The 26,705-nt window shown below is 36.7% G+C and overlaps 1 protein-coding gene across 1 annotated transcript in view; it reads left to right on the forward strand.

Moving 5' to 3' along the window:
* The window catches only part of wdr36 (WD repeat domain 36), a 58,104-nt gene that overhangs the window by 18,251 nt on the left and 13,148 nt on the right, over positions 1 to 26,705 (forward strand). Inside the window, exons 4-22 of the mRNA XM_088629358.1 lie at positions 5,187 to 5,304; positions 5,486 to 5,618; positions 5,907 to 5,961; positions 7,192 to 7,324; positions 7,706 to 7,881; positions 9,582 to 9,702; positions 10,374 to 10,439; positions 11,496 to 11,579; positions 12,132 to 12,286; positions 14,383 to 14,497; positions 17,005 to 17,170; positions 17,678 to 17,786; positions 17,872 to 17,951; positions 19,807 to 19,914; positions 20,713 to 20,810; positions 21,195 to 21,337; positions 23,290 to 23,409; positions 24,242 to 24,323; positions 25,504 to 25,691. Of these exons, the coding sequence (XP_088485484.1) occupies positions 5,187 to 5,304; positions 5,486 to 5,618; positions 5,907 to 5,961; positions 7,192 to 7,324; positions 7,706 to 7,881; positions 9,582 to 9,702; positions 10,374 to 10,439; positions 11,496 to 11,579; positions 12,132 to 12,286; positions 14,383 to 14,497; positions 17,005 to 17,170; positions 17,678 to 17,786; positions 17,872 to 17,951; positions 19,807 to 19,914; positions 20,713 to 20,810; positions 21,195 to 21,337; positions 23,290 to 23,409; positions 24,242 to 24,323; positions 25,504 to 25,691 (2,250 nt within the window). The remainder of the gene's footprint in view (positions 1 to 5,186; positions 5,305 to 5,485; positions 5,619 to 5,906; positions 5,962 to 7,191; positions 7,325 to 7,705; positions 7,882 to 9,581; positions 9,703 to 10,373; positions 10,440 to 11,495; positions 11,580 to 12,131; positions 12,287 to 14,382; positions 14,498 to 17,004; positions 17,171 to 17,677; positions 17,787 to 17,871; positions 17,952 to 19,806; positions 19,915 to 20,712; positions 20,811 to 21,194; positions 21,338 to 23,289; positions 23,410 to 24,241; positions 24,324 to 25,503; positions 25,692 to 26,705) is intronic.

Here is a 26,705-nt window from a genome sequence, read left to right on the forward strand (position 1 = left end):
CAATTTGAGTTGCCATGCAAAAAATGCATTTCAGATCAAAGGCCACTTGGGCTGTAACTGCTTTTGATTTCCAAGCAACATTTCTCACATTTTATATAAAGGTAGCAATTTTTAGCTAGCTGATGTTTAGGATATAACCAGCTGATTTGATTTCTTGAGCAAATCAAATCTCGAGTATTTTTTATTTAAGATCTTTAAATATTTTATGTAATTTTGATGCATGAGTATTTTTGTAAAATAGTGGAATATCAATTTTCTTAAACTATTTTCCAAGGCTTAAGGTATAATCTGCTTATCTTCCCTCAAAAGGTAGTCAGAAAATAGTTATAAACAAGGGGGTTATCAGAACATTATTGTGTTCTTTTGGGGAAAGGTCAAGTGAATCAGCATTTTGATTAACATAAAGGCCGAAAGTCCTTTTTACTTGGTGTTAGTCATATCAGATTTATAGGGTAACAGGTCTTTCCCAGAGTGAAAGTATTTAATAACACTGTATCCACTTTCTTTTTACAGTTATGACTCACTTCCAGATTAGTACACAGAGATGCACTAAATTACATCTATGTAAATCAATTATCCGGTAAAAGCTAGTTATACATTGAATTAAAAGCAACTACATTTTTTATCCTGAATTGTTTAGTGAGCTGTTTTGTGCTGATTACATTTTTCTCTATTTTTGTTGTAACTTTTGTATGTCTTTCCTTTGTGTTTTCTTTTCCTGGGGGTGGGGTGTTTGGGGGTATATTCTGGTAGGTACCTTGTATATTATCTTATTGAATGATTGAATTGCTATTGATAAAGAAAACAAGTACACAGTTAGAAAACTGACACTAACAGGGATTCCAACCATAAATGTTGCTCATTATTAAACAAATGTCGAACATTGATAATAAAAATGTGACCAGCTTAAATTTGGTGTTCTATTTTAATCACCTCATTTTGCAAAGTCACCCTTGTGACTTCTTTAAACTTTTCATCTCTTGAGATTTGAACTTGTACTATGAGACCTTTTATCTCTGGAGAAGCAGCAGAAACCTAGACAAATAAATGTCAGGTACTGTATATTTGTCATTGTAACCATGTTTCCCATTATTTGATGATGAAAAAGTACAGTACAGAAATTAAAGGAACAGAATACTGTATAAAGTCCAAATACATTTTTATTATTTTCACTGCATGTACTATGGTTTATTTGAGATGTTGAAACTCAAAACAGATCTCTTAAAAACTGTTGAATGAGCATTCCATAAATGCTTTTGTTTCACATTTTTTCTCCCTTTAAATTAATGCAGACCATTCATATTAATAGATTGTATAATTTCAGATGTACAGTGGTGCTAGAAAGTCTGTGAACCTTTTTGAATTTTCTAAATATCTGCATAAATTTGACCTAAATTGTGATCAGATCTTCATCTAAGTTCAATTCAATTTATTTTTATATAGCACCTGTCACAACTAGGTTGCCTCAAGGCGCTTAACAAAGCAAGTAACCCTACATATTGTAAATACAGAACAGAAAAGACCAGAAGACAATGGAGGAGAGGAACCCAAAACTCCTTAGTAAGGAGAAAAACCTTCTAGGGGTCCAAGGTCATCTGGCTAAGTATAGGGGTTATATGGCTGTACTTTCTGCTCCTGGTAACAATTCTAGCTGCTGCATTCTGAATTCGCTGTAAGTTGTTGAAGGAGTGATGGGTGCTTTCTGATAGTAGGGCATTGTAGTAGTCTAACCTGCTGTTTACAAGAGCATGTATTAATTTTTCGGTGTCTTGAGTGGAGTGAAACTGCCTTAGTTTTGCAATATTATTTAACTGTAGAAAGCATGTATTAGATACTCTTTTAACACAAGAGTTAAATGAGAGCCTTGTGTCTACTATGACTCCTAGGTTACATGCTGAGTCTTTGAGGCAAATTTTTAAATCCTCTGAGTTTAGTGCTGAAGTTATAGTAGTCCTATCAGTATTGTTGCCTCCAAACAACAGACTCAGCAGAACAATTAAACTTAACTCCTTTTATTAGAGTTGAGTAACACACATCCAAGTCTTTGCTTCATTAATGCAAGCAGTCATAAAGAGAACCAAAATGAAACAAATAACACACAAAAGGATATGGTTATTCCACTCATTTATTGATCAAAATGATCCAACATTAAATGTCTTTTTTCGAAAAAGTATGTGAACCTATGCTTTCAGTAAGTGGTGTGACCCCCTTGAGCAGCAAGCTTGGAGGAATTTTGGCCCATTCCTCCTTACAAAACTGCTACAACTCAGTGATGTTGGTGGGCTTTCTTGCATGAACTCCCCACTTCAGTTTGTGCCACAACATTTCTATTGGATTAAGGTCTGGAATTTCTTCTGCTTCAACAATTCTTTGGTAGACTGACTTGTGTGTTTAGGGTCTTTGTCTTGCTGCAAGAGCCACCTTCTGTTGAGTGTCAGTTCACGGACGGATACCCTGAAATTCTCCTGTAGAATTTGCCGATACAATCCAGAATTCATAGTTCTGTCAATGATGGCAAGCCGTCCTGGTCCCGTGGCAGCAAAACAGCCCCAAACCATGATACTGACACCACCGTGTTTCACGGTTAGGATTAGGTTCTTATGTTGGAATGCAGTGTTTGGTTTTCGCCAAACATAAAGTTTCTCATTTAAGCCAAAAAGTTCAATTTTTGACTTATCCGTCCACAGAACATTCTTCCAGTAGTCTTCTGGCTCATCCAGGTTGTCTTTAGCAAACTTTAAATGTTGTTCTTGGAGAGTAGTAGCTTCCTCCTTGCTATCCTCCCATGCACACTATTCTTGTTCAGTGTTTGCCTGATGGTGGACTCATGAACACTGACATTAGCCAGTGCAAGAGAGGCCTGTAGATCCTTAGACGTTACCCTGGGGTTCTTTGTGGTCGCCCAGAATATTACACGCCTTGCTCATGGAGTGATTTTTGTTGGACGACCACTCCTGGGGAGAGTAAGAATGGTGTTGAATTTTCTCCATTTGTACACTATCTGCCTGACAGTGGAGTAGTGAAGCCCAAAGTCTTTAGAAATCGTTTTGTAACCTTTTCCAGCCTGATGAGCATCAACAACTCTTTTTCTGAGGTCCTCAGAAATCTCATTTTATCAAGGCATGGCATGTGTTCACAAACCTGTATGGTGAAGACAGGTTTATGTTTTTTTTAAATCAATCAATCAAAGTTAATCAAATGCACATCAATACAGGATGCACCAGTAGTTGCTGTCAATGAAATGTCTTTTCTACGAGCTCACCGGGGGGGGGGGGTAAAAAATCATTATTAAGGTTGCATAATAATAGGTAATAATGCAATAGAAATTGAATAAAATAAACTCAGACAAAACTCAATATTAATAGATCTGTTATGTGTCCAGGGTATATGCAATATATTATGTCCAAGTAGTGCAGTATGCCGAAAGCAATGAAAATTGTATGTCCATGTAGCCATTACGGATGATTTGCTGAAGGAGCTGCAGGTTGGTTATTTAGCAGTCTTATTGCCTAGATGTAGAAGCTGTTGCGTAATCTGTTGGACATTGACCAAATGCTTCGGTATTGTTTACCAGACCTTAGGAGAGAAAACAGTTTGTAACTGGGATGACTGGGGTCCTTGAGAATGGACCTGGACTTCTTAAGACATCTAGCTGAGTAGATATCCTGGATATTTGGTAGCTCCCAGCCGCTAATCAGCTGTGCTGACTTCACCACTCTCTGCAGTACTTTGCGATCCTGGGGGGAGCAGTTCCCATACCAGGCAGTGATGCAACCAGTCAGGATGCTCTCAATAGTGCACCTGTAGAAATTGCCCTGGATATGTGACGGCATGCCGAACTAGCCTGCGGAGAAAGAATAGGTGCTTCTGTGCTGTTTTGACCATGATGTTGGTGTGGTGGGTCCAGGTTAAGTCCTCCGTGATGTTAACTTCCAGGAACTTAAAACTGCTAACCCTCTCCACTGCAGGGCCATTGATATAGATAGGTATGTTTCCTATAATCTACAATCTGATGTTCAGAGAGAGGTTGTTCTCCTGGCACCGTGCTGCCAGGGTTTCAACCTCCTCCCTGTATGCAGACTGTTATACGGTCCACAAACTATGATGGAATTTGAGTTATGCATGGCACAATCATGGGTAAATAAGGACAGGGCTAAGCACACAGCCTTGCAGGGCTCCAGTGTTTAGAGTCAGGGTAGAGGATATGTTGGTGCCCACCCTCAACACCTGCGGACGTTCTGTCAAGAGACCAGCATCCAATTTCAAAGGAAGGTGTTCAGTCGCAGGTCCTGGAGCTTGATGACAAGGTTTGAGAATAGGGTAGGGCCACACAAACTCAGACCTGATTGTTATCATATTGATTGACACTCCTGATTCTAATTACCCCCTTAACTGTACTGATAATCCTAGAGGCTCACATACTTTTTCCGACAAAGACATTTAATGTTGGATCCTTTTGATCAATAAATGAATGGAAAAAAGTATATCCTTTTGTGTGTTTTTTGTTTTATTATTATCTTTATTTATTTTTATGACTTAGATGAAGATCTGATCACATTTAAGGTCACATTTTTGCATGAATTCAGAAAATTCACAAACATTCTAGCACCACTGTAAGGTTTTGATTGCAGATGTAAGGTTTCTGCTTCAGGGGTTACTAAGAGAGGAAATTGAATAGCATAAAACTTAAGTGATGTTGTAATAGTCTGCCTCACAGAGTGTAACTACACACTACCTTGTCCATTGGCCCCTTTTTCAAATCACAGGGGTGCAGGTGTACAAAGATACTACTGAAAAAAGGAAGACCTAGAATTATATTAACCTTGGGTTCATCTCATTGGTTCCTCTGAATAGGAGCACAAACAGAACTGGTGCTATGCAACATGGCTACTGCAGAGAAATAGAGAAGGGTTTAATATGGGAAGCATAGCTTTTGTGGTTGCCGGCATTCTGACAAGATGTGTTCAATCAGAGCAGCTGACACAAACCATCCTGTCACACATGAATATAGAATATTGTGCTGCATGCATTGTAGGGTATCTAATGAGTTACATCTAGAGCTGCTACTTAAAGTGCGAAATATAAAGGAAATGATTAAAGAATATTCAAAAAGTGATTAACTGTATGTTTTTTTCTAAATAGGACATTGGATGGTCCTAAATCCATTTTATTTATGTATTTTTCAGGTGGTGCATACCTACAAAGGCCACAATGCAGAAGTTCATCTTTTGCTGCCTTTTGGAGATCACATGATTTCAGTGGACAAAGACAATATTCTCATTATCTGGGATGTACAGTCAGAAGGTACACGTATATATGATTTTTGATTTGACAGTTCATATTATTTGAAAGACAAACTTTAGAGATCAGATATCTTAAATATTTGTTTGAATCTAATGGTAACAGTTCTTTTATGGAGGATATCTAGTGTCATTATCCCTAAAGCATCCATCAGTAACAAATTCCTTTATATTTTTTCTTTCAGAGGAGTACTTGCAAATAACATTTGATAAAACAGCATTTGATGTGTCTGCCATAATGCACCCGAGTACCTATCTGAATAAGATCCTGTTGGGAAGCAGCCAGGGAGGACTTCAGTTGTGGAATGTGAAATCCAAGTAATTGCTTCTTCTTACATTTTAACATTTGCTAATGAGTTCTTAGTAGATTTACAGGTAATTTGCTATAGTCTGCATACATTTTTAAGAGGAATTAGAACTATAGCATTCACTTTGTAATAGTTGTATGATCACATAACAAAATGTCATCATTATTTAAATGCAAAAGAAAAACTGATGATTTGTCATCACTAAATATAACAAATTTGTGAGGATGAATGTCAAATTGGTGGCATTTACATTTTTAGCACTATAGTATAATTGTATTTCTGTCCATATTTTCTTTAGCAAACTTCTATACACATTCTCTGGCTGGAGTTCAGGAGTGTCAGTTCTTACACAGGTAAGTTCTTATGTAATATAATATTTTGAAAAGATAATGAGTGTGTGAACCATTCATTCTGGAATTTCCATTTTAAACACATAATACAACAACAGCAACATAGGAGATTTCTCAGAAGTAAACCTTTCCTACAACTTAATCACAAAAAGTCTCTGTCTGAAGTATGTAAAACTAAATCTTGATAAGATGGAAACTTTCTGAACAAATTGCCGTGGACTGATGAAACTTTGGGGAAAAAAATAGCTTTTTGGACACAACCAGCCACAGAAGATACATTTGGAGAAAACAGCATGAAGCATTCAAAGAAAAGAACACTTTGTCAGCTGTTGAGCATGGGGGTGGTTCTATTAGGCTTTGGGGTTGTGTGGCAGCCAGTAGCACAGGAAATATTTTGCAGCTGGAAGGGAGAATGGATTCAACTAAATATCAGTAAATCCTAGAAGCTAATGTCCCAGTCAGTGAAGAAAATGAAGCTGAAAAGAGGTTGTTTATTTCAGCAAGACAGCGATCCAAAACATACCTCAAAATCAACCAGTACTTCCTGGAAGAAAAAAATCAGGTTTATGAATTGCCTTCACAGACCCCAGACGTGCAAGAGTGCCTAAGAATATTTATTATGCAAGGAAGAGTGGGGAAAAACGTCCAAAAGCCAAAATAGAAAGACTCTTAGCTGGCTACAGGAAATGTTTGTAAACTATGATTTCTTTCAAAGAAGGTGTTACTACGTACTGATTGATAGGGTGCCTAAACTTTTGCCTGAGCCATGTTCACTGTTTTATTATTTTGAATATCTACATTACTGTAAATAGATACTAGTTGTGCATTCATTTTGCAGAAAGATGTCATGTTAAAGTTTGTACCACTCAAAGGTTGTGTCAACTTCTTTTCACTTAGAGATTCACTGAAACATACAATTCGACCAGGGATACCTACACTTTTGCATACAACAGTATCTCCAGTTAACTTATATTTGCATCATTTGGATTTAAAGTAGTCTGTTTCTTGGATGTGCTGTAACTCCATAAAACATATCAGTGTTTGCAGTTTACTCTGCAATGTATAAACCTGTGTTAGTCGGCAACTGTTAGAAACTGCAGGAATGTGCAGAACTGAGTTACCTTCAGTCTTAGTGCCCTGTATGTACTTTGTTTCTTTGGATTTTTGCATTGTATATATCTCTCTTTCCTTTCACTGGAAGACCTAATATTGTTTTTTGTTACATGTTTTAAGGCTCCGGCAGTGGATGTTGTAGGTGTTGGATTATCATCTGGTCAGATTATTGTTCACAACATTAAGTACGATGAGACATTAATGAAGTTCCAGCAAGACTGGGGCCCAATTACTGCTATATCATTCCGAACAGGTAACCCCCAGATTGCTTCTTATGTGTGTACATATGTACAATATGTGTACATTATTGTGTTCTTAAAGCACAGCAGTTTAGACAATATTGTGGTAACAGTAGGCCTAACCATTATTATTGTCCTGTAAAGGTAACTGAATTAGGTAGTTAACTAAATTAACTAGAACTGTGTACTTAAGGATAAATGAATATTACCCTATACTATGTCCTATTATCCTAACTACATTACCCTTAAAGGTGTTTTCAGGCAAAAACGGAGTACAGTCCATAGAGAATATTTTTCAGATATCACATAAATGTAGAACATAAATATTTAAGCACAATTATTTCAAATTAAGAAAACAACATCTTATGTATTGCTCTGTGTTTTTTGTCTTGAAGATGGCCATCCAGTTATGGCTGCTGGCAGCCCTGTTGGGCACATTGGACTGTGGGACCTTGAAGACAAGAAACTAATTGCCCAAATGAGAAATGCTCACAACACTTCCATTGCAGGGCTGACATTTGTTCAAGGAGAGCCTCTTCTTATTACAAATGCAGCTGATAATGCCATTAGGGTATGTCATATCTTTGTTTTGCAGCATGTCCCTGGAGGAAGTGTAAGAAAATGTTGACTTGAAGAAAACTCTTTCATTGCCTTTTCAAATTTCAATACCCAACAGTAAACAAATAGTATGTCAGTTGCATAAATTGAGCATTTTCACCCTCCTTATTTGTTTTACAGAAGATGTGTAATATACTCTAGAGAATTCGCTCTTAAGCTTACTCTGAGAGCACCTCAGATGGACCACTCAGGATAGAGGTGTTTTCATTGAGGCTGTAGTTCTAATGAACAAGTCATGTCCTAAACAGATCTGCAGTACAAATTTAAGACCAAATTATTCAGCCCATCTAGCCTGTGTGCCAGCAGTAATTTGATTTGAAGATCTCATCTCGTCATTTCCTGAACAACAACTTGGTAGTCCATACTCTCCTATCCCTTTGTGTAAACATGTGCCACCTTCCATTCTAATTTTTCACTGCACATCGACATAATTCTCTGGTTTGTATTTCACTGTTGACTCTGAAGTATTCTGTTTGGCTGACTCTGTCCGTGCCATTGAGGACTTTGAATATTTGTATCAGGTCCCCTTGAAGACTTTTGTGTTCAGTATGAAAAGGGCTTTTTTCCTTTCATACACTGAAGTGCCAAGTCCCAAATCAAATAATGTACCATCTTTATATTTTGGATGGCAATGTTGGTTAGCACAAATAAAGCACGAAACTTTGCCCAACTGATTGGAAAAAGTTCTTTAAAAGGGTTAGATGTGCAAAATTTGAATGACATTGAAAGGAAATGATTAAATAGGGCTGGGCGATATGGCCAAAAACATTATCACGATAAAAATGTTCATATCAGTCGATATCGATAATTATCACGATAAATGTCAAATCATTATTTCTTTCAAGTTTAAAGGCAGATTTTTTCTCATGAGTGAAAGTTGAAGAAACCAGACAGTTAATTGGTAAATTAAACAACTCTTTATTTTAAGAACACAACAAACACTTGCCAAACAGCTGAAGTGTTTGGCATTTGAAACATGCCAAACAAGCTGAAACATTAAACAAATCTGAGGTAGAGAGTATTCAAGTCTTTTTTTATGTCAAAATATGCATGAGTAAAATTTACAAAATAAATATCTTAATAGAAAAATTAAATACTGCAGTGTTATAAAACACACATAGAAGATGGCTAAGACAGACTGCAATGTTTAAAGTGCTCTGTTTTATGTCTGATCTTAAAAAGCCAAAATATCTCCAAGTTGAATGAACTTTTCTGTTGACGATGTCATCGTCCTTCCAGCTGGTCGTTGGCAGCACTACATTTGCTTCAGTGTTGCTCATTTCTCCACTCTAACTACAATCCTGTCAGCCACCACCGTGTGGGTAAACAACACCACGTTAGCTGCCCAGTCTGCAACACGCACGCGCAGTATTTTGCACAAAGCATAAACATATATATCGAAAATTTATCAAACTTTTGTTAAAAATATATCGTGGAAAGTTATATCGCGATAATTATCGTTATCGAATTATCGCCCAGCACTATGATTAAATAAAAAAATGTAGTAGATACCAATGAATAATAAATGTAAATACCTAATGCAGGTGTTCAAAAACTGAGGCAAACCTTTGCAACATTGTTTCTGTTCTATCACTAATGTATTCCAGTAGGCAAAACTGTAAGCTAATGAACAATTATTTTTGTCTTGAACAGGTGTGGATATTTGATGCTCCAGGAGGTGGTGGTCGCTTATTGAGATGCCGCATTGGACACAGTGCTCCACCCACAAGAATAAGGCACCATGGGCAAAACGGGAAGCAGATTCTTAGTGCTGGTACTGTCTTGTGTATTTCTGGTAGTCAGTGACTTCAATAGCTTTGGGCTTTATAAATGGAATTATTTAAAATGGAACCGGAAACCATAGCCCATAATGTTTACGTGTTTCCTTTTATGTTAGGTGTTAAGAATTAAAAGTGAATTTACACTGAGCTACACAGGATTACTTTGTTACTGAAGCTTTGTTGGGGTATGGCGAGCACCATAAATCTTTTTGTAGAACATTTATTATTATTTTACATGACTTAAGTTCAATCATTGTGGTGTTGTCCGATTCATTTTGCTATAGGCTAGGTGTCATTTTGTATCAGTTTGCTTTAATCTCATCTATCCTAAAATTCCTTGTAGCCAGAATCACTTTCTCCCATTTCGGACGCAAGGAATTTTAGTATAAGATCTTTTGTTTTGGTTTCTCCAGGCTCAAATTTACATTTTTGGAACTGTTTTTCTTTAATTGGGGAGATATCTTATGAACTATTAATAGAGATGAGGGAGATTTTACTATTTATGTGATATAGACATGTTTGTATACATAATCTTTAAAATGGACAGTGTTTTATATTTAATGCCTATCAATTCTTTGGGAATTTTGACGGTATTATATTAATTCACAAGCCACAATACAGGAAATAAGAAGTGAAGTTTTTAAGGTTTGTACTTTTTTTTCAGGACAAGATGGAACTTTGCAGTCTTTTTCCATTGTTCATGAGAGGTTCAATAAGAGTTTGGGACACGGTAATGTCTTTGGCTTCTTCATTGTATTTTAGAATACAATATAAAACCTATATTCACAATTCTAATTTAACTTTAATGTGGAAAATGAATGCATTTAAAGTTCGTATATTTACAAGTAGTACAACACTTGGAGATTTTACTTTTTATTAGTATATTATTATTTAACTTGAAAGAATAAAATCACGAGTACCTATGCTGTAGGAAAGACAAAGGAGCTGTACTACATAGATGCACTAAAAGTATTAGCATTTATGGTATTATTTTTTACAAAACAAAATCAGTTAAAACATCAAATTCAGTATCAGCCTTGTAATGCAATTTAATGATATTTTAATATTTAGCCTAAGCTAAGAAAATAAATTACTGGAAAATGCTTCGTAAAAGATAAAAAAATTAGTAAACAATTTACTTTGGTTAGCCACTATACCATTAGGTGGTTTTATTTAGGTCATGTTTATACTACAAACACATAGAAGACAGAAAAAGTCCTTTCTGTTTTTTGTTTGCATGGCCTTCTGTTCACTGTTGGTGTCACATTTGGGCTTCTGTAATAATAGACAATTTGAATAGATCTATAAAGAAAACCTTAATATGTAACAAAAAGTTTGCATACACATCACTGTATTCCTGCATTATCTCTCTATGTCACTATCAATAATAAAAAAGTGAGTAACAGGTCAATGTGTGGAACTCCTGAATAAATAAAAGCCATTGAACTGGCTGTGAATCACTTTGTTTAATATGAAATTTAAAATGAATATTTGAGGCTGGCCAGATGGAAGTGACTCACTCAGCTGCCTATGAATCATTTATTTACTATAAAAGCCAATAGAAAGACAGCCTTTGTCAAATAAAAGTTGGTTGTTTCAGTTTTAAATCTTGCAAATATGTGTGTATTCTTCCATATTCTTCTTAGAATAGTTTTTAATCAGTTTATGAGTGCACGGAAGTAAATATAAAAACACAGATGATGATGGATTTAGAGTTTTCTGCATTTAAAGAGTACTTAAACTATTAAAAAGATCAAATTTTAACTTTTGCTTGTGTTATTAACAGGTTCCATTAATAAAAAAAAATCCAAAAAGAAGGGTCTCCAGTATGACACAATGAAGCTTCCAGCTATTACCACATTTGCCTCAGGTATGATCGTAAGCCACAGAAAGAACTAAGTGGAAACTGTGTTCTGTATTTACATGTAGGCATTCATTTTTACTTTGGTCTTGGCTTACGTCTGGTACTTTGTGTGAGAATTGTAGGAAGACTCAAGAAAACATTACTCAGCCTTGTGTGTTTATAAACAGCAATTTGTTGTTCATGCTGTAAATGTTAGTCATCACTTTATAGTGAGATTATTTTCGTCTGTATGTTTACTTGATGACGTTTAATGAAAACTTACATGTGACTCTTTTCTACGTTATGCCTGTTGATACTTTGTGAATCAGTTAATCTCCTTAGAAAAAGACCAAAGTTTTGCCTCATTGAAATAACTGAAATGACACAGACTTGCATTCATGTTTATAATACAGAATAGGAAGGTGAAGAGTCATGGTATACTTGGAGTTTTGTGAGTTAGGCTTTTACCTTTTAGTTTCTCTTTAACATCTGTGTTTTTCCTGGTATAATGCTGAATCATTGTAAAGCTGTGTTTGAGAATTGTGGTGTAACTATAATTATTTAAATTAATTCATTTAGAGACTGCACGTCAGAGTGATTGGGATGGTATCGTTGCTTGTCATCGTGGTTTCCTAAGTGTAACCACGTGGAACTACCAGAAGACCTCCATGGGAGTGCACAAGCTGGAGCCGGAGAGATTTGAACGAAACCGAGCGCTAAATGTCCACGCTACGGTTAGTAACTCTTTTGCTGACACTATAAGCATACAAAGATAAACAAAGCATCCAAGAAAGGAAATGCTTTTAACGCAAGAAAGCAAGAGCTTACAGTAATAGAATCTCTGCAGGAGATTGAAATAGAAAATGTTATAATGGTCTTCCTTCTAGTTTCCATAGTTTAAGTGAAATAACTGTTATTACAGCTATACAGTGTGTTGAATGAAAGGATATGAAGCAGTTCTGAACCCCAGTATTGACCTGTAGATTCATATGGTTCAGTACAGTGGCATATAGGTAAATAGGTTTTCTAGGTCCTAGACCCATCTAAGTCAAGACTTCAGCATTTTATTAGATGCAATGAAGAATTTGAAAATAAGGGCTGAAGGTAATAAGAGCTTCATCTTTTAGTGCATATTTATTTGATATTTTAGATGTAAATAGGGGTTTAACATAATTTAGAAAGTGGAAAAACTGAAATATATTGAAGGTTGTGGAAATGATCTACCCTTTAAATTTACCAGACCCTTGAAACACTAGTGCACTGCTTGATTCTTAGTCAATTCAAAACTGATTGCTTAATGGTTTAAAAAAACATTTTACGCTTAAAGTGGAGAAACCAACACTGCTAACATATGTCAATGAAATAAAAGAAATGCTAGAAAATTATTAGAGATACAACTAGATGGTAATATCTGCTTCACGTACCTGCAATTATTTACTTCCTTTATTGTCCCAAATGGGACAATATGTGAAAAACATAGCACAAAGCACATGTTTAACACCACATGAAGCCAGCCATTAATAAATGAGATGCACACATGTGTAATGGAAAAAATTAATAAAGTAATACATTTTGAGTGCTTGGTTCTGGAATCCATGTTGTCACTGCAGAGTTGATGTAGCCTGAGGAAGTGTGAAAAAAGGAGAGAGTTTTTGGTGTGAGTGGGGTGAAAAAAGTTGTACAGGAGATAGCTGTGTGAATCTGTCGGTTTGTAATAGACCGAGGTAGAGAGTCTGGGGTGGTTAATAGATAAAGTTATGTCTAGAAGTGGAAGAGTGGTGCAAGAGATGTTAACTGTATTTTTGAGGGATGGGTGAGAGTTTGTGAATTGATATTAAAAATAAGCTTATATAGTGCTTTTTTTGGACACTCCACTCAAAGCGCTTTACAGGTAATAGGGACTCCCCTCCACCAATCGCCCTGGGATTTTTAATGACCACAGAGAGTCAGGACCTCGGTTTTTTAAGTCCCATCCGAAGGACGGCACCTGTTTACAGTATAGTGTCCCCATCACTGTACTGGGGCATTAGGACCCACATGGACCACAGGGTGAGCGCCCCCTGCTGGCCCCACTAACACCTCTTCCTGCAGCAACTGTTTTTCCCAGGAGGTCTCCCATTCAGGTACTGACCAGGCTCACACCCGCTTAGCTTCAGTGGGTTGCCATCCTTGAAGGAAGTGCTCTAGCTAGTAATTAGAGCATGTAGCAACACCAACGCCGTCATCGATGTGTCGTTTGTAGAGATCAGGGACAAAGGGTGTATAGGAAGCAAAGAAGCATTCTTCTACCCAGCCAAAGAAAATATTGGCATAGCTAGGTCGCATCATGGTGCCCATGGCGACTCCACTAAAACGGAAAACGTGCTATGAAACTAACCAATTGTATTAAAATAAGTTATCTCTAGCAAATAGGAAGAGGAAGTTGAGAGTGCTCTTGGAGTGCTGCCAATCTTATAAGGTCAGACAAGCATCATAGATAACAGAAAAATATTTAAGGACTGTTCTAATTTAATCACTTTCAGAAAAACATACGGAGCATCTCTGTGTGTTTTGCTTCCATGCGCATGAAATGTCTTGTTTTTTATATCCACATTTTTTTTTCTCATTTGTGACTTGAATTCAAACATATTCTTTGAAATTAGATGCTTTGGTTGTATTTGATGGATTACTCCTGAGAAGCAGTAATTCCAAAAAATGTTACTGCTGAAGTAATTAAAATACAAAAATTATGTAATATATAAAAAAATTGATTGCATGGAAAATTTGTTTAAAAATGTATGCCATTTCAGTATTTTCTGTATAATTTATATTCTCTTTCCTCCTAATGAAGGCTGTGGATATCACGTCATGTGGCAACTTTGCAGTAGTAGCCCTGTCATCAGGACATATAGACGTATACAACATGCAGTCAGGCTACCATAGAGGTCAATATGGCAAAGATAAAGGTAAGGCCCTGTAAAGGTGTAATAAGTGTTAAAAAACGCTTTTTTCAAATTATTGGTTTATCCAATGTGCAGTTGGGATGAAAAAAAATCCCATTTATAGAACATAATTTCAAGGCCGTCTGTCTTTGATTAATTCTAGATCTCGCCAAGATGTGAGCTTTTTTTCAGAATCTCGCATTAAGTCTGTCTGTAATGCCGTGGCTGAATACAGTTGTGTGAGTGGTGATTTGTCATTGCAAGGGACTGGAGAGTGAAAAGTGAAAAAGAGATAATGAATTACTGGCTGGTGGGGCTTAGTCACCCCAGGCCAGTCAGTAATGGAGAAGAATGACGATCCCAGGAGAAGCTGGACCAGTTGCGTTCCTCGTGGACAGAAAAGCCGTTAAACTCAGCCTGGTGGAAAAGGGAGTCTTGAGTATGGAAGGAACCGAACGGGTTTAGTGGGGCAGCCCTCAGTAGTGTCAGGGGTGCAGGTCGCCAAACTCGAAGGTTGACACAGTGAGCAGTGAAGTGTGGAAAGAAGTGCTGGCTAGAATCAGACTGTAGCAGGTTGGGAGCTAAGGCTGGAGCACCGGGCGATGCTGAGAGCCGAGGCTGCTGCACGGAATGGAGGCTAGAAGTCGGGGATGCTGCCAATCGGAATCCGCCAGTCAGAACAAAGGGAGTGTCATGTATGGGAGAAATGGTGTTGCAAGCTTCCTGGGAAAGGAGCTAGATGACTTAGAAGGGCAGACTTGAAGTCACTGAGACTGCTGTGTGGCGCAAAGGATGGCTGTGTGTGCCAGATGACATTGGAGCAGATGCTGGTGTGCTGGGCAACACTGAAGCTGAAAACTGCTGTGCAGAGCAGGGGCTGGCTCGTGCACCCGGCGATGCTGGAGCTGAGGCATAAAACTGCCAAACATCCCATGGGTTAGAAAAAATAAAACGAGGCTCAGGTACGGAGAAAACCTGAATAGAGAGCATCCTGCAAAAAAAGAAATAATTACAGGAAGACTCGGGAATGGAGAAACCGAATAACGGGAGTCCTGAAAAAAGACAAAACTGCGCAGAGTGAAGTGCAGGCTTCAGGACAAAACTGCCACACAGTCCTTGGGTCAGCAAAAATACAAAGAGTTTGATAGGGAAAACGGAATAGCGAGCCTCCCCAAAAAAATGAGCATACACATAATCTGAAACCCAAAATAAACAGTACATCTCCTTTTTATAAAAGTAATTAAACTTTCATGTTTTAAGTAAGGATGAAAATAATATATAACTACAGTAATAAGCAAAAATATTATTTCTGATCTTAAGGCCAATAAATCACCAGGGACAGATGGCTTTTCCAAGTGAATTCTATAAGGTATTAAAAAGGTATTAAAAAATCAGTTGGCCCCTATCCTCCTGTCTACCTGTAATTGGATAAGGGAAGCTGGAGATCTTCGACCTTCTTGGAATGAAGCTATTATTTCTGTTATTCCAAAGAGGGAAAAGATAAAACTAGATGTGGTTCCTTTCGTCCAATTTCCATTCTTAACATAGATTACAAAAGAAAATGCTAAAACTATTTTCTGCAGAACAGTGGTAAGAACATATGCAGATTTCAAGAAAGCTCCACCAGTTCACAAGTTTGGAGAAAAGTCTTTGACTTCTTTTTTTGATAGCCCAAAAATTCACAGGAAAAAAAAGAAGTTCACAATGTCGGAGGTTATGTGGAGAACAAGTAGCAACTCATTCACGCATATTCTGGTGATGCCTGAAAATACAGCAATATTGGAAAATTCATACATTTTGTGCTTACTTATGTAGTAAACCTAGACAAACCATTTGAATTCTCCATTATGCATATTGGGAATTTTACTTTTGACTACATGGAGCTAAAAGACAGATATATACTAGGAATTCATTTAGCTTTAGTAGGAAAAACTATCACAAGAAAATGGTTTACTAAAGATTCCCCAACACCGAAACAGTGGATCAGTGTTGTGAAGGAGATTTATATAATGGAAAAGATCACACTTTCTCTTAAGTTACGAGCAGAGAGGTTTAGCAAGTACTGGCAAGCCCGGATTGGGTTTGTCTGATTTTGTTCTGTAAAAAAAACAGTGTTTAGTTTTAACCTCCCATCCGTGCTGGCATAATGTAAATAGTTCATTATATAAAAATCTAATCAAAAAATGAAAGATGAAAGCTGTAAAAAGTTAAAAAAGGATTTCAGTGTACTGTTGAGACTGCAACTTACGTGCAGGGTAATGACTGTCCAGCTCATCAAAAATAAATGTGGACTGTGAGACAAGGGCAAGTGAAAGAGTGCCATCAAAGAAAAAATGATGAATTGCCGTCAAAGCAGCACCTCGGCTTTATAGAGAAAAGCGGGAATTGAATGATAAGATCATTAACATGGATCACATGTTAGAACAGAACAGTTGAAGTTATTGTGAAAACCCTTAAAATGAACCCATAAAACCCATAAAAATATGAGTGATATTGTTCATTAACTCTGTATTGTTGATTCTGTTCTGAAGCTCATGAAGGACCAGTTCGTGGACTGGCTGTAGATGGACTCAACCAGCTGACTGTCAGTGTTGGAGCAGACAAGTTGATCAAGATCTGGAAATTTAAGTCTAAGGAACTGGTTCACACAGTTGCACTGAAGTCCTCACCTGCTGCTGTATTTTTACATAGGGACAGGTAAGAATAATATTGAGGTCCAGAAATATTTTGAAGTTTCTATTCCTGTGAAGTATCAATATAGGCTGGATTACTAAGCAAAAAGTACAGGGCATTTAGTGTATTAATTTTTGTTCAGTTTCTGTGGTAATATTCATAGATTCCTTCAGTAGAAATTAAGAAACAAAATGAAAAGTAATTTCATTTATTTCCAACATATGTCTTATCAGCATATTGCACACTTCTGTACAAATGTTAATGTAGGATGAAATGCCAGAATAACGTGAATATATTAAATGCATTTTACTTTTTTGCTATTAAATTGTTACTGGCTGGGTTTTAGAATTTTACATGTGGAAAAAGTACAGATGAAAGCAGTGAGGGACCCCTGTTAAGTGACTGTTAATAAGGCTAAAATCTACAACATTTTGATTTCTGAAGCTTCATTGATCTGGGAGCTGTTCTAGATAGTTTGACACCTGCATTTTTTGAGTTGTCAGAGCCTCCTTTTCTCTTGACTGTCTGCAGTGGAATGCTTGCCATTGCTTTGGATGATTTCGCCATTAACATTTTGGACATGGAGACAAGGAGAATTGTACGAATATTCTCAGGACACAATGGTCAAATAAATGACATGGTAAGTGACCGTATAATTTTCTTAGCAATTGCTCTAGTATTCCTGAATATTAGCTGACGTGCATTTGAATTCTTTATATTTAAAGGCCTTTAGTCCTGATGGTCGATGGCTGATAACTTCCTCCATGGACTGCACTATTAGAACCTGGGATCTTCCATCTGGATGGTAAAATTTGCATAAATACATTTTAATACTTGTGTCATGTGGGGAATTAAATAGGAAGTACATGAACACAAAGAATCTTTCATAAAACTTCTGACGCTCAGATAAAGATAACCATTAAGTTTAAAATTCAAAACAGTAGACTTGGAATGATAACTTTGAATGAAAGGTAAGAAGGATGTTGCTCATTATGGACTGTTTTGCCTGGAATTTGTATGTTGTCATTAACCACCATAGGTCCAACTATCATAAACCCTCCTTCAGTCCTTCTTCAACGCCTACTAGGCATCTCTACTGTCTAACCTGGCTTCCTATGAAAATAATGTGTCCATTATTAATGAGCCCGATTAGCAATTTGCCTAATATTGCCTGATATCTGGCATCTATGTTAGAGTTTGCACAATTGTGTACAGGTCAGACAGGCCTCCTGACCAAAAATTGGCACCGCCAGGCCAAACAAAACCTTGATGTCTGACAAAATGTACACAATAATCCATATTGAAATGCTGTTTCGTAGTAATACATTGCAAGATCATTTGCCTACCAGCCGCCACGGGGATATGCGATTGCATAGCTCTCAAGTCTCACACGTCAGGACCAAATCTCATGGTCTCGTGTCCAGGTCTGAAAATCTCAAGCATTTACATCAAGTCTAGGTTTATTTGAAAAAAAAATGAAGTAATGAATGTACAATTTTGAAATTGTTATAGAAACTTGCGATTCTGGTAATTAAATGTCATGCATTAGGGTTTAAGCCCCTTATGAGCTAGGTTAGAAATCGGCAAAGAATAAAAAAATGGGTCATTTTTTACAGGTGAATCATTGTGTCATAGACAAATAGATTAAAAAAAGGCTCATTTCCTCTGTGTACGCAAAATAATAAACAGTGCCCAAATAGCAAAAAGTACACAATGATGGAATGATGCCTTGATGCAAACAGAAAATAGCAAATAGCTTAATAACACATTTCAAGTGCAAAGCTCTTCCTGGATAGCCTACATCTTTGATGAATCCTTTAAAATCAAACTAGCTGTTATAGTCAAGTAATGTTCAAGTAGATAGTTGCCTCAGCATGGGTAGCCTGCAAAGGAACAAGTAAAGGTTTATTCCATGTTGAAAAGAGGCTCCACGCTGAAACCTTGTTTCTTTTCTTTTTTTCAGCATGGAATAAACCTTTACTTGTTCCATGGTCAAGTAATGTCTCATTAAGGGTAATACAGTTTAGTTACAATAATAAAATTTAAGTTCACAAGCTACCATAGTAATCTAGTGGTTAAATAGCTACTTGTGGGGGGGTATGAGGTTAACACCTGCACTAAGCTTTATCCTGTGGGATACACTGTATGTGTTCAAAGGACAATGAAGCATTAAATTAATTAAGTGATCCAGACAAATGATCAGTCACTAAGACTGCAATATAAGACTGCAACATGCATGTTATTGTTAACTTTAGCCTGTCAGGTAAAATATTTTTAAAACAGTGCAAACCATGTGTTCACAACTTTCAAAATATGGGTATGCCAGGCAAAAGAGTTACATAATCTTCCGGCTCCACATCGAAAAAGGCAAATATATCAGTGATTTGTGGCACACATATTTAGTCTTAGGCAAGAGTGTGATAAGAAGACTTTACTGCAAGTCAAGAAGATGTTTGATGTTTGTGGATGATAAGAGGAGGTCTGGTCATACTTTTTAAGGTTTCGTTTGACAAAAACTTGATAAATGAAAGTATAAAGAAATTTAGAAGTGAATAACCAATGACTGGATGCACTTCTTTGGAATTTCCCTATATGTAGTACTTTTATGTGCATTTCTCTAGTACTGCTTAAATTCAGATTATGTTTTCAATGTTTTTCAGCCTCATCGACTGTTTCCTGCTTGACGCAGCAGCTGTCAGTATTACCATGTCACCTACAGGGGATTTTTTGGCTTCTGCACATGTAGATGATCTGGGGATATATCTATGGTAAAAGTCCAGACATTACATATCAGTGTTGTAGGTGGATTCCCACATGTTGCAAATGTAGGATCCACAGTCTCACAGTCATTGAGTTAGGTGTTGACCACTGCAATATTCACAGAATATAGAAATCTTTTGGCACACAATTATTCACATTTTGTGAATCTTTGATGACTCATCAAGATGAGAAGCATGCTCTGAGATGATCATGTTTAACAATGTAGCCATTTTTTGAGACATGCTCTTCTGCATTTCATGCATAGAATGTAAGGGCAATTCCTTAACAAAGTAATTTGAATAATTTTAAGAACTATTCACTTAGGTGTTTTAACAAAATGTTTTTTTCTTAATTTAAGTTACAGTACAATTTTTACAAGATTTATGAGAGTCATTCTTTGCTACGTAATTTTCATTTCAAATTTCTGGCGACAGTGGTTTAAATCGAAATTTAAAAGTATTATTCTGCCATGTTTGATACAAAATTACAGTATCTAATAATAAAATTGGCATGAAAAATTTTATTTTAAAATGTTTTTGATATGCAATTATCTTTTAATTTGTTAACTCTAGTAATTAATATCCCCTGAAGATAGAACCATTTTTCCACTGGTTGCCCACAGTGTGGCAGTAATAGATCAGATTTCTGAAGAAAGGAAAAGCCTCAGTGTTGTGGCTTGTGCATGTGGCTCAGAAACCCCTTGAAACAAAAGGGGTTTCAATATTTCTGTTTATGATACTGTTCGTGGCACATTTTGATACTTATTAAAAACACTACTAATCAAAATTAATTTTTCTTTAATCAAGGTCAAACAACACACTCTGTAGACCGGTGTCCCTGCGTCCCCTGCCTTCTGATTATGAACCCACGGTGGTAATGCTACCTGGAACCTGTCCTGTGCAAGGTACTGAATTAATAGCCTGTCCCTGATTGCTCATTAACAGTTTACTTATTTGATGATTTATATAGTAGTTATTATTACAACATACAAATATTTATACAGAACCAAATATTATGATCAGTCAGTTGTGGTGGCTGTTGAATAGTTTATACCCAATTCTTAAAGGTTTTTTCTGCTCCTTTTTTTCCTGTTATATTCTTTAATCGCTAGAGGTTTGTATAAGATGATAGTTTTTCTGTAATTTTGGACCTTTCGAGGTTTTCAGTAGTACTCATATCTGCAGATGTTACAAATGGAGCAGATACATTGGAAGAGTTGAAGAGTTTTATTTTTAGGTTATTGGTCTGAAGGAGTTCTTATTGAATTGCCAACCGTGTTTCTATGTAGAGATGGACTATGAAGTTGAGGAGGTCACGAGTGACGAGATGATAGAGTATGAGTCTCCAGAGCAGCTTGCAGACCAGCTGGTGACACTTTCTCTGCTGCCTGATTCAAGGTGGAAAAACCTGCTGAAACTGGATATTATTAAGGTTTGTATAAGTGAAACACCTGATTGCAGTATGTTTTGTGTCACTTTTATCTATCATCTTCTAAGAATTGATTACTTCATCTTGATGTTTTTTTTTGCTCTTTTGTGTTCATTGGGACTGTCATTTTATCTGTTCTCTGTTGCTTCAAGTCGTGGCCAAAGGAGGCCTAAAAGTTATTGAAAATAATTCTAAAAATGTCAAATAACGAAGAAACAGAAGTATATTAACATGTCTTCTGCAAATGTTTCTTCAAATTAGGTCTTAAAGAATTTTGATGGAAGTAAACTTCTGCTGTTTTACTTGGTTTTGGAATGGCAACATACAGTCTTTGCAGCATCAGACAATCACTGCAGCACACCACAGGAAATGAAGTCAATAAGAAATTAAATAACAGGAAATATAAACCACCCTTATTTAAACCACCAATTCTAGTGGAACCAGATGTGATCTGTTAGTGGATTATGTGCTTTCACTAGTTATTTTGTTATTTTCAAGTTAAGGTTTAGTTTAAAAGTTTATTTTGATCATTTTTTTTTCCATTAAAATAAATGGTTCAGTCTCTCAGGACCATAGCTGTGTAGTTTTTACTGCAGGGTGTACTACATGGATTTTTATTATCACTTACAATTATTTGTAGTGCCCAAAAACCAAAACACACTCTTAGATAGGCGGATACAGTCTACAGATAGTAGAAAGAAAAATTAAATGAAGGACACCATGTATATTGAAAGCAAGGGCTTACCCACAGGGAAGCAAATAAAAGCCCAACATACTTAAAATGTACAGTACAAAAAAGCTGGACAGGCCTGGTATGGCTTCACGTATAGAGGGGTGATTGTTGTTGTTGTGCAGTAGGAGTTTCAGAGACCAAGGCAGCTCAATCTTGTAGATGTTTTATGAGCAATGGTGTCCAAGGTGATGTCAGCATGGAACTCCCAAGGGAAGACATCAGCAAAGGGCAACAGTGGGCAGAAGTGCAAACTCCAGGATTGTGACACCTGGGCATTAATTCAAAGTACAAGGTGAAACAGACAGGCAACTGCAGATCAATGGACTGAAAAATTGAACCTGTGGAGCGAGCAGCCAGTTTGATCAAACACAGTTCACAGGAAAACTCCAGAGTCAGGTTGCAGTGCACAAATATCTCATCACTCCTGGCATTGCGCATTTGTGAGTCCAGTGGTGCAAAGAGCACAGGCAGTGTATAGCTGAGCAATGATATGGTCGTTGCAATGAAATGAATCCTTCTTTACTATATTCCCAGCAAACATATGAGTGCAGGTGTGCCTCCAACCTAAAGAACTTGACAGCCCACAAGTGATCTGGCAGTTCCTTAATGTTGTGGGACACATGTTCCTGGCGTGGTGGCCTTGAAGGCAAGATCAATACTAATTACTGCTTGTACTGAGTCATCATCTTCACTCTAAGTTGTAGCATTTCTTTCCTGCGAGTAGGGGTGTCTTTCTGAAAGTAACCTCATTCATAGATCAAGTGTCACTGCCAGTGGTTTGATGCTCATGACGGTGATGCCATGTGTCTTAGACTTTTAAGTCGCCAGTTCTGGGCCCAGTTGAGCATTCATAGGATATTATGGAACAATGCCTCTGATAGCGTTATTCAGCCAGGCGTGAATTGCTTGACTTTCTTGTGGAAGAATAGTGCTGCTTTTCAGCTGCAGAATTCCAGATGCTGGTAGATTATTCCACAGATTATACACTGTACATGGTGGTCACCCCAATAAGTGGTATTTTCATTTTGTGTCCACTACCTGTATATTCTAAAACTTATTTTCTTTACACACTGGGAAAAATGGTAAATATAAGCAACTCGCCTAAAGTCACTCTCTAAAAGTGCACTTGTTGATTTGAGAGAGTAATTAATTGGATTTTGTTAATGAATGTATTCAGTTTGGATTGTGCTCTGTGTAAAAACTGTGTTGTTTGATCCAACAGAAAAGAAACAAGCCCAAGGAGCCTCCAAAAGTTCCCAAGTCTGCTCCGTTCTTCCTCCCCACAGTCCCTGGCCTGCTTCCTCAGTTTGGAGCTGCTGACAGTTCCAGCACAGAAGGCCAGGTGGGAAATTACATATAGCACTTTTCATTACATGTCTCCTCTTAATACTGTTGTAACATCCAGACGCACAATTAGTTGGATTATCAGTTTGATAGCAGAACAATGTACAGTACTAGTAATATGTTTTTTTTATCATTGCAAGGATAAAATGCTTTGAATATAGTAGTAAATAGCAAGAGTAAATGTAGTATGCCGTTTTAAAAGACTGTAGGGGCTCCTGAGTGGTTTAACCATTGAAAGTGCCTGCTTGAAGCACAGGTTTAGTTCTATAGGGCATGTGTTGCTCGTTTGAGACAGGGCTGTGTCGATGAGTCGCTGTGACTAGAATTCTCCAATTATAGATAATTCTACAATTATCATAGCAGTGATGTGAGTGAGAGACATTCCCTCCAATCAGTACTCCTCTTCCTGTGTAGCACTGTTTATCAAATGCCAGCCGTAAGGCCGAGTTGTTTAACAACTGGCACTACCCAATTAGGTCTGTTATAAAATTGATACTACTTGGAAAATTAAGATTACATGTCTTTGAGTTTAAAAAAGTTCTAATTTTATGTTGCTTTTCTATTTTTTTGTACACAGTCCAATGAAATGGCTGGACTGTTAAGTACTAATGAAATAGTGATTCATGAGATTAGGACTTTATGATCACATTTCTGTTGAATAAATCACTCAGATCTGAAGCTAATGAAATAATGTTTTAGTAATTAATGTCTGTGTATTTTTACTAAAGCTTGTTAATAGTTTTATAATGACTTCAAAGTAAACTGAACTCAATTCTTGAGTGTTACATCAAAGTAAGGGCTTTGATTAATTCAATATATTCTTCTTGCAGTCAAAGATTGTGAATTTTGGAGTGCTGGCACAAAAATCAGATTTTTATCACCAACTTGAAGATGCTTTGGTCAGCAACGACTGTGAGTTTGTGTTAAAATATTTCAATTTTGTATAGTTGATCAAAGGATGAAGATTCTCCTATTCACATAATTTTTCAGATATATTTGTTTGTTAAAGATAACAGTTTAATTGTTTAGCTTGTGTGAAAACATTCAGAGATTGTAAAAAAAGATAAATTCATTTATGTTCTTTAGGTGCATGTATAATGTGCTTTTTTGTAAGATATATTTTTTGTCTTAAGATTATTGCTTGTAAATGTGCTGTATAAATTATTTCTTTATACATTGTGTAATAATAGAGCTAGAAATTGTTTTATACCTCTTGGTTTAATGGGCTCTGTATTTAATAGTCCTTAGTCCTCAGTTAATGCAGACAAGAGGAACAATTTATTATATAATTTTAGAATTATGTTTTCAAGCCCTTGTTTTTTGGAAGAAACTTTTATGAATATTTCTGATTCTTTCAAACAACATTGATTGGTGTAGTAGATAAAAGTATTTGGTCAGTTCTTTGATAGGAGAAATAGAAAAAAAAACATTTTTTAAAATTTCTTGATTTTGTGATTTTGCAACTTTTGATGATATCAGTAAGCCCAATTTTGCTTTACATTATTTAAAATGTGTTTTATTGATGTGCTCATAAGCACAAGCAACGCTTACATCTTGATATCCTCTTACAGCTGACTCTTGTATCTCGACACACAGAAACACAAAGTTGCCGTGGTATATACACGTCAAGTGAAAAGAAATTCTAACAGGATCATGTGTCTTATATAAGCAGTATATGACCAATCCCAAATACCAACACTGATCCATCTATGCATTTTCTAAATACTTTTACCAATTCAGAGTCGCAGGGGAGCCTATCCCCGCAAGTAAGTCGGAGTACACCCTGGAAGAGATGCCTGTCTTTCATAGACCACACACGGACACTTGCACACTCACACAGGGGCCAATTAACCTACCAGTATGTTTTAGGACTGTAGGAGGAAAGACATGTATAATATTAATATTTCTTTACATTGTAACTTTTAATTTTATTTATATCTTGTGAATCAGTTTTGAACAATGCTGATTATAATAAGAATCAATGCTGAATATAAATTGGCTAACTTCTAAGAAACCATGGCACATTTAGTCCTTTGTGTGCACATTGCAATTAAGACAGCTGATACTTGACTTTTAAATGTTTTTTGTACAGATACTGGTGCAGTGAGTCTTCTCAAGGGAATGGGCCCCTCCAGTATTGAGACAGAATTGCGTGGTTTGGCCCCTGATGTCGGGGGGTCCTTGGACGTGATGCAGAGCTTCCTAAAGATGATCATAAGCATTCTGGACAGCAAGAGGGATTTTGATCTGGCACAGGCCTACCTTGCTTTGTTCTTGAAGGTAATCTTTTCTTGATTAAATATTGGTGTGAGGTAATTAAGGTTTAAGCAAAGGGATAACCTTGATCCATCCATGATAATACTGGTTGTGGTATTATTTTGTGATGCATATCCTTTTACTACAGTATAGTGACAGCTGATTCTGTAAAACCAGGCTGATGTCTTATTTTGTTTCATATTAGTTCCTGCATATTTAAGTTAAACCCACTCAGGATAAACATTTTAACCTTTCTGCTTACCTGATGCACTTCTCTGATACACTGCTTTTTATTTGAGACATTTATGATGTACAAAAGTTACTCTGTATGAAAGGCTAACCGTGCACCATGTTAAAGTTGTGCAGTCCTGTTTGGGCTTTACATTTTAAATGAAGAACGAATAGTTCTATTTTCTTTATATTATTTATATAGAATATTATTTTCTATATCGCCATCTCGCAATTTGGATTATTCACTAGGTCATTAACTTAGCTCACAGAGTCTGTTGCATAAGCCATAAGATCATGGGAGATCTTACAAACGAGAGGAGGCCATTCAGTCCATTGCGATCATTTTGTTCCTACTAATTGATCCAAGTATCTAACCTAACCACCACTTGAAACTTCAATAATGTTGAAGAAATAACATTGCCAAATACTTCGTTGCAGACACCCACAACTCTGGTAAAACATGCCTCCTATTCACTGTTTAAATATACTTCTTTGTAGTTTCCACTATTGTCTTCTTTTTTTTGAGGTGGCTTGCAAGTCTCTGGGCTTACTTTTGCTTAAGAAGATGTAGTCGCATGGCTGGCTTAGCTGCAAACAACCCAACCAAACCAGCATCACTCGTCCAGTTGTGTTTAAGGACCGGTTGCCATTATTTTATGTAATGAGCAAGTTTTGAACTGGTTATGACTGGGTTTTAGGACTAGGCCTTCTATGCAGTGGGGCACAGTTAAGTCTTGAGCCAGGCTTGATTCTTATTTCTGATTTAAATATTTAGTGGCAAGTTAAGGTATTGACGAGAGGGGGCTA

The sequence above is a fragment of the Lepisosteus platostomus genome, chromosome 4 (genome assembly GCF_059453375.1).
Source record: "Lepisosteus platostomus isolate fLepPlt1 chromosome 4, fLepPlt1.hap1, whole genome shotgun sequence".
NCBI lineage: Eukaryota > Metazoa > Chordata > Actinopteri > Semionotiformes > Lepisosteidae > Lepisosteus > Lepisosteus platostomus.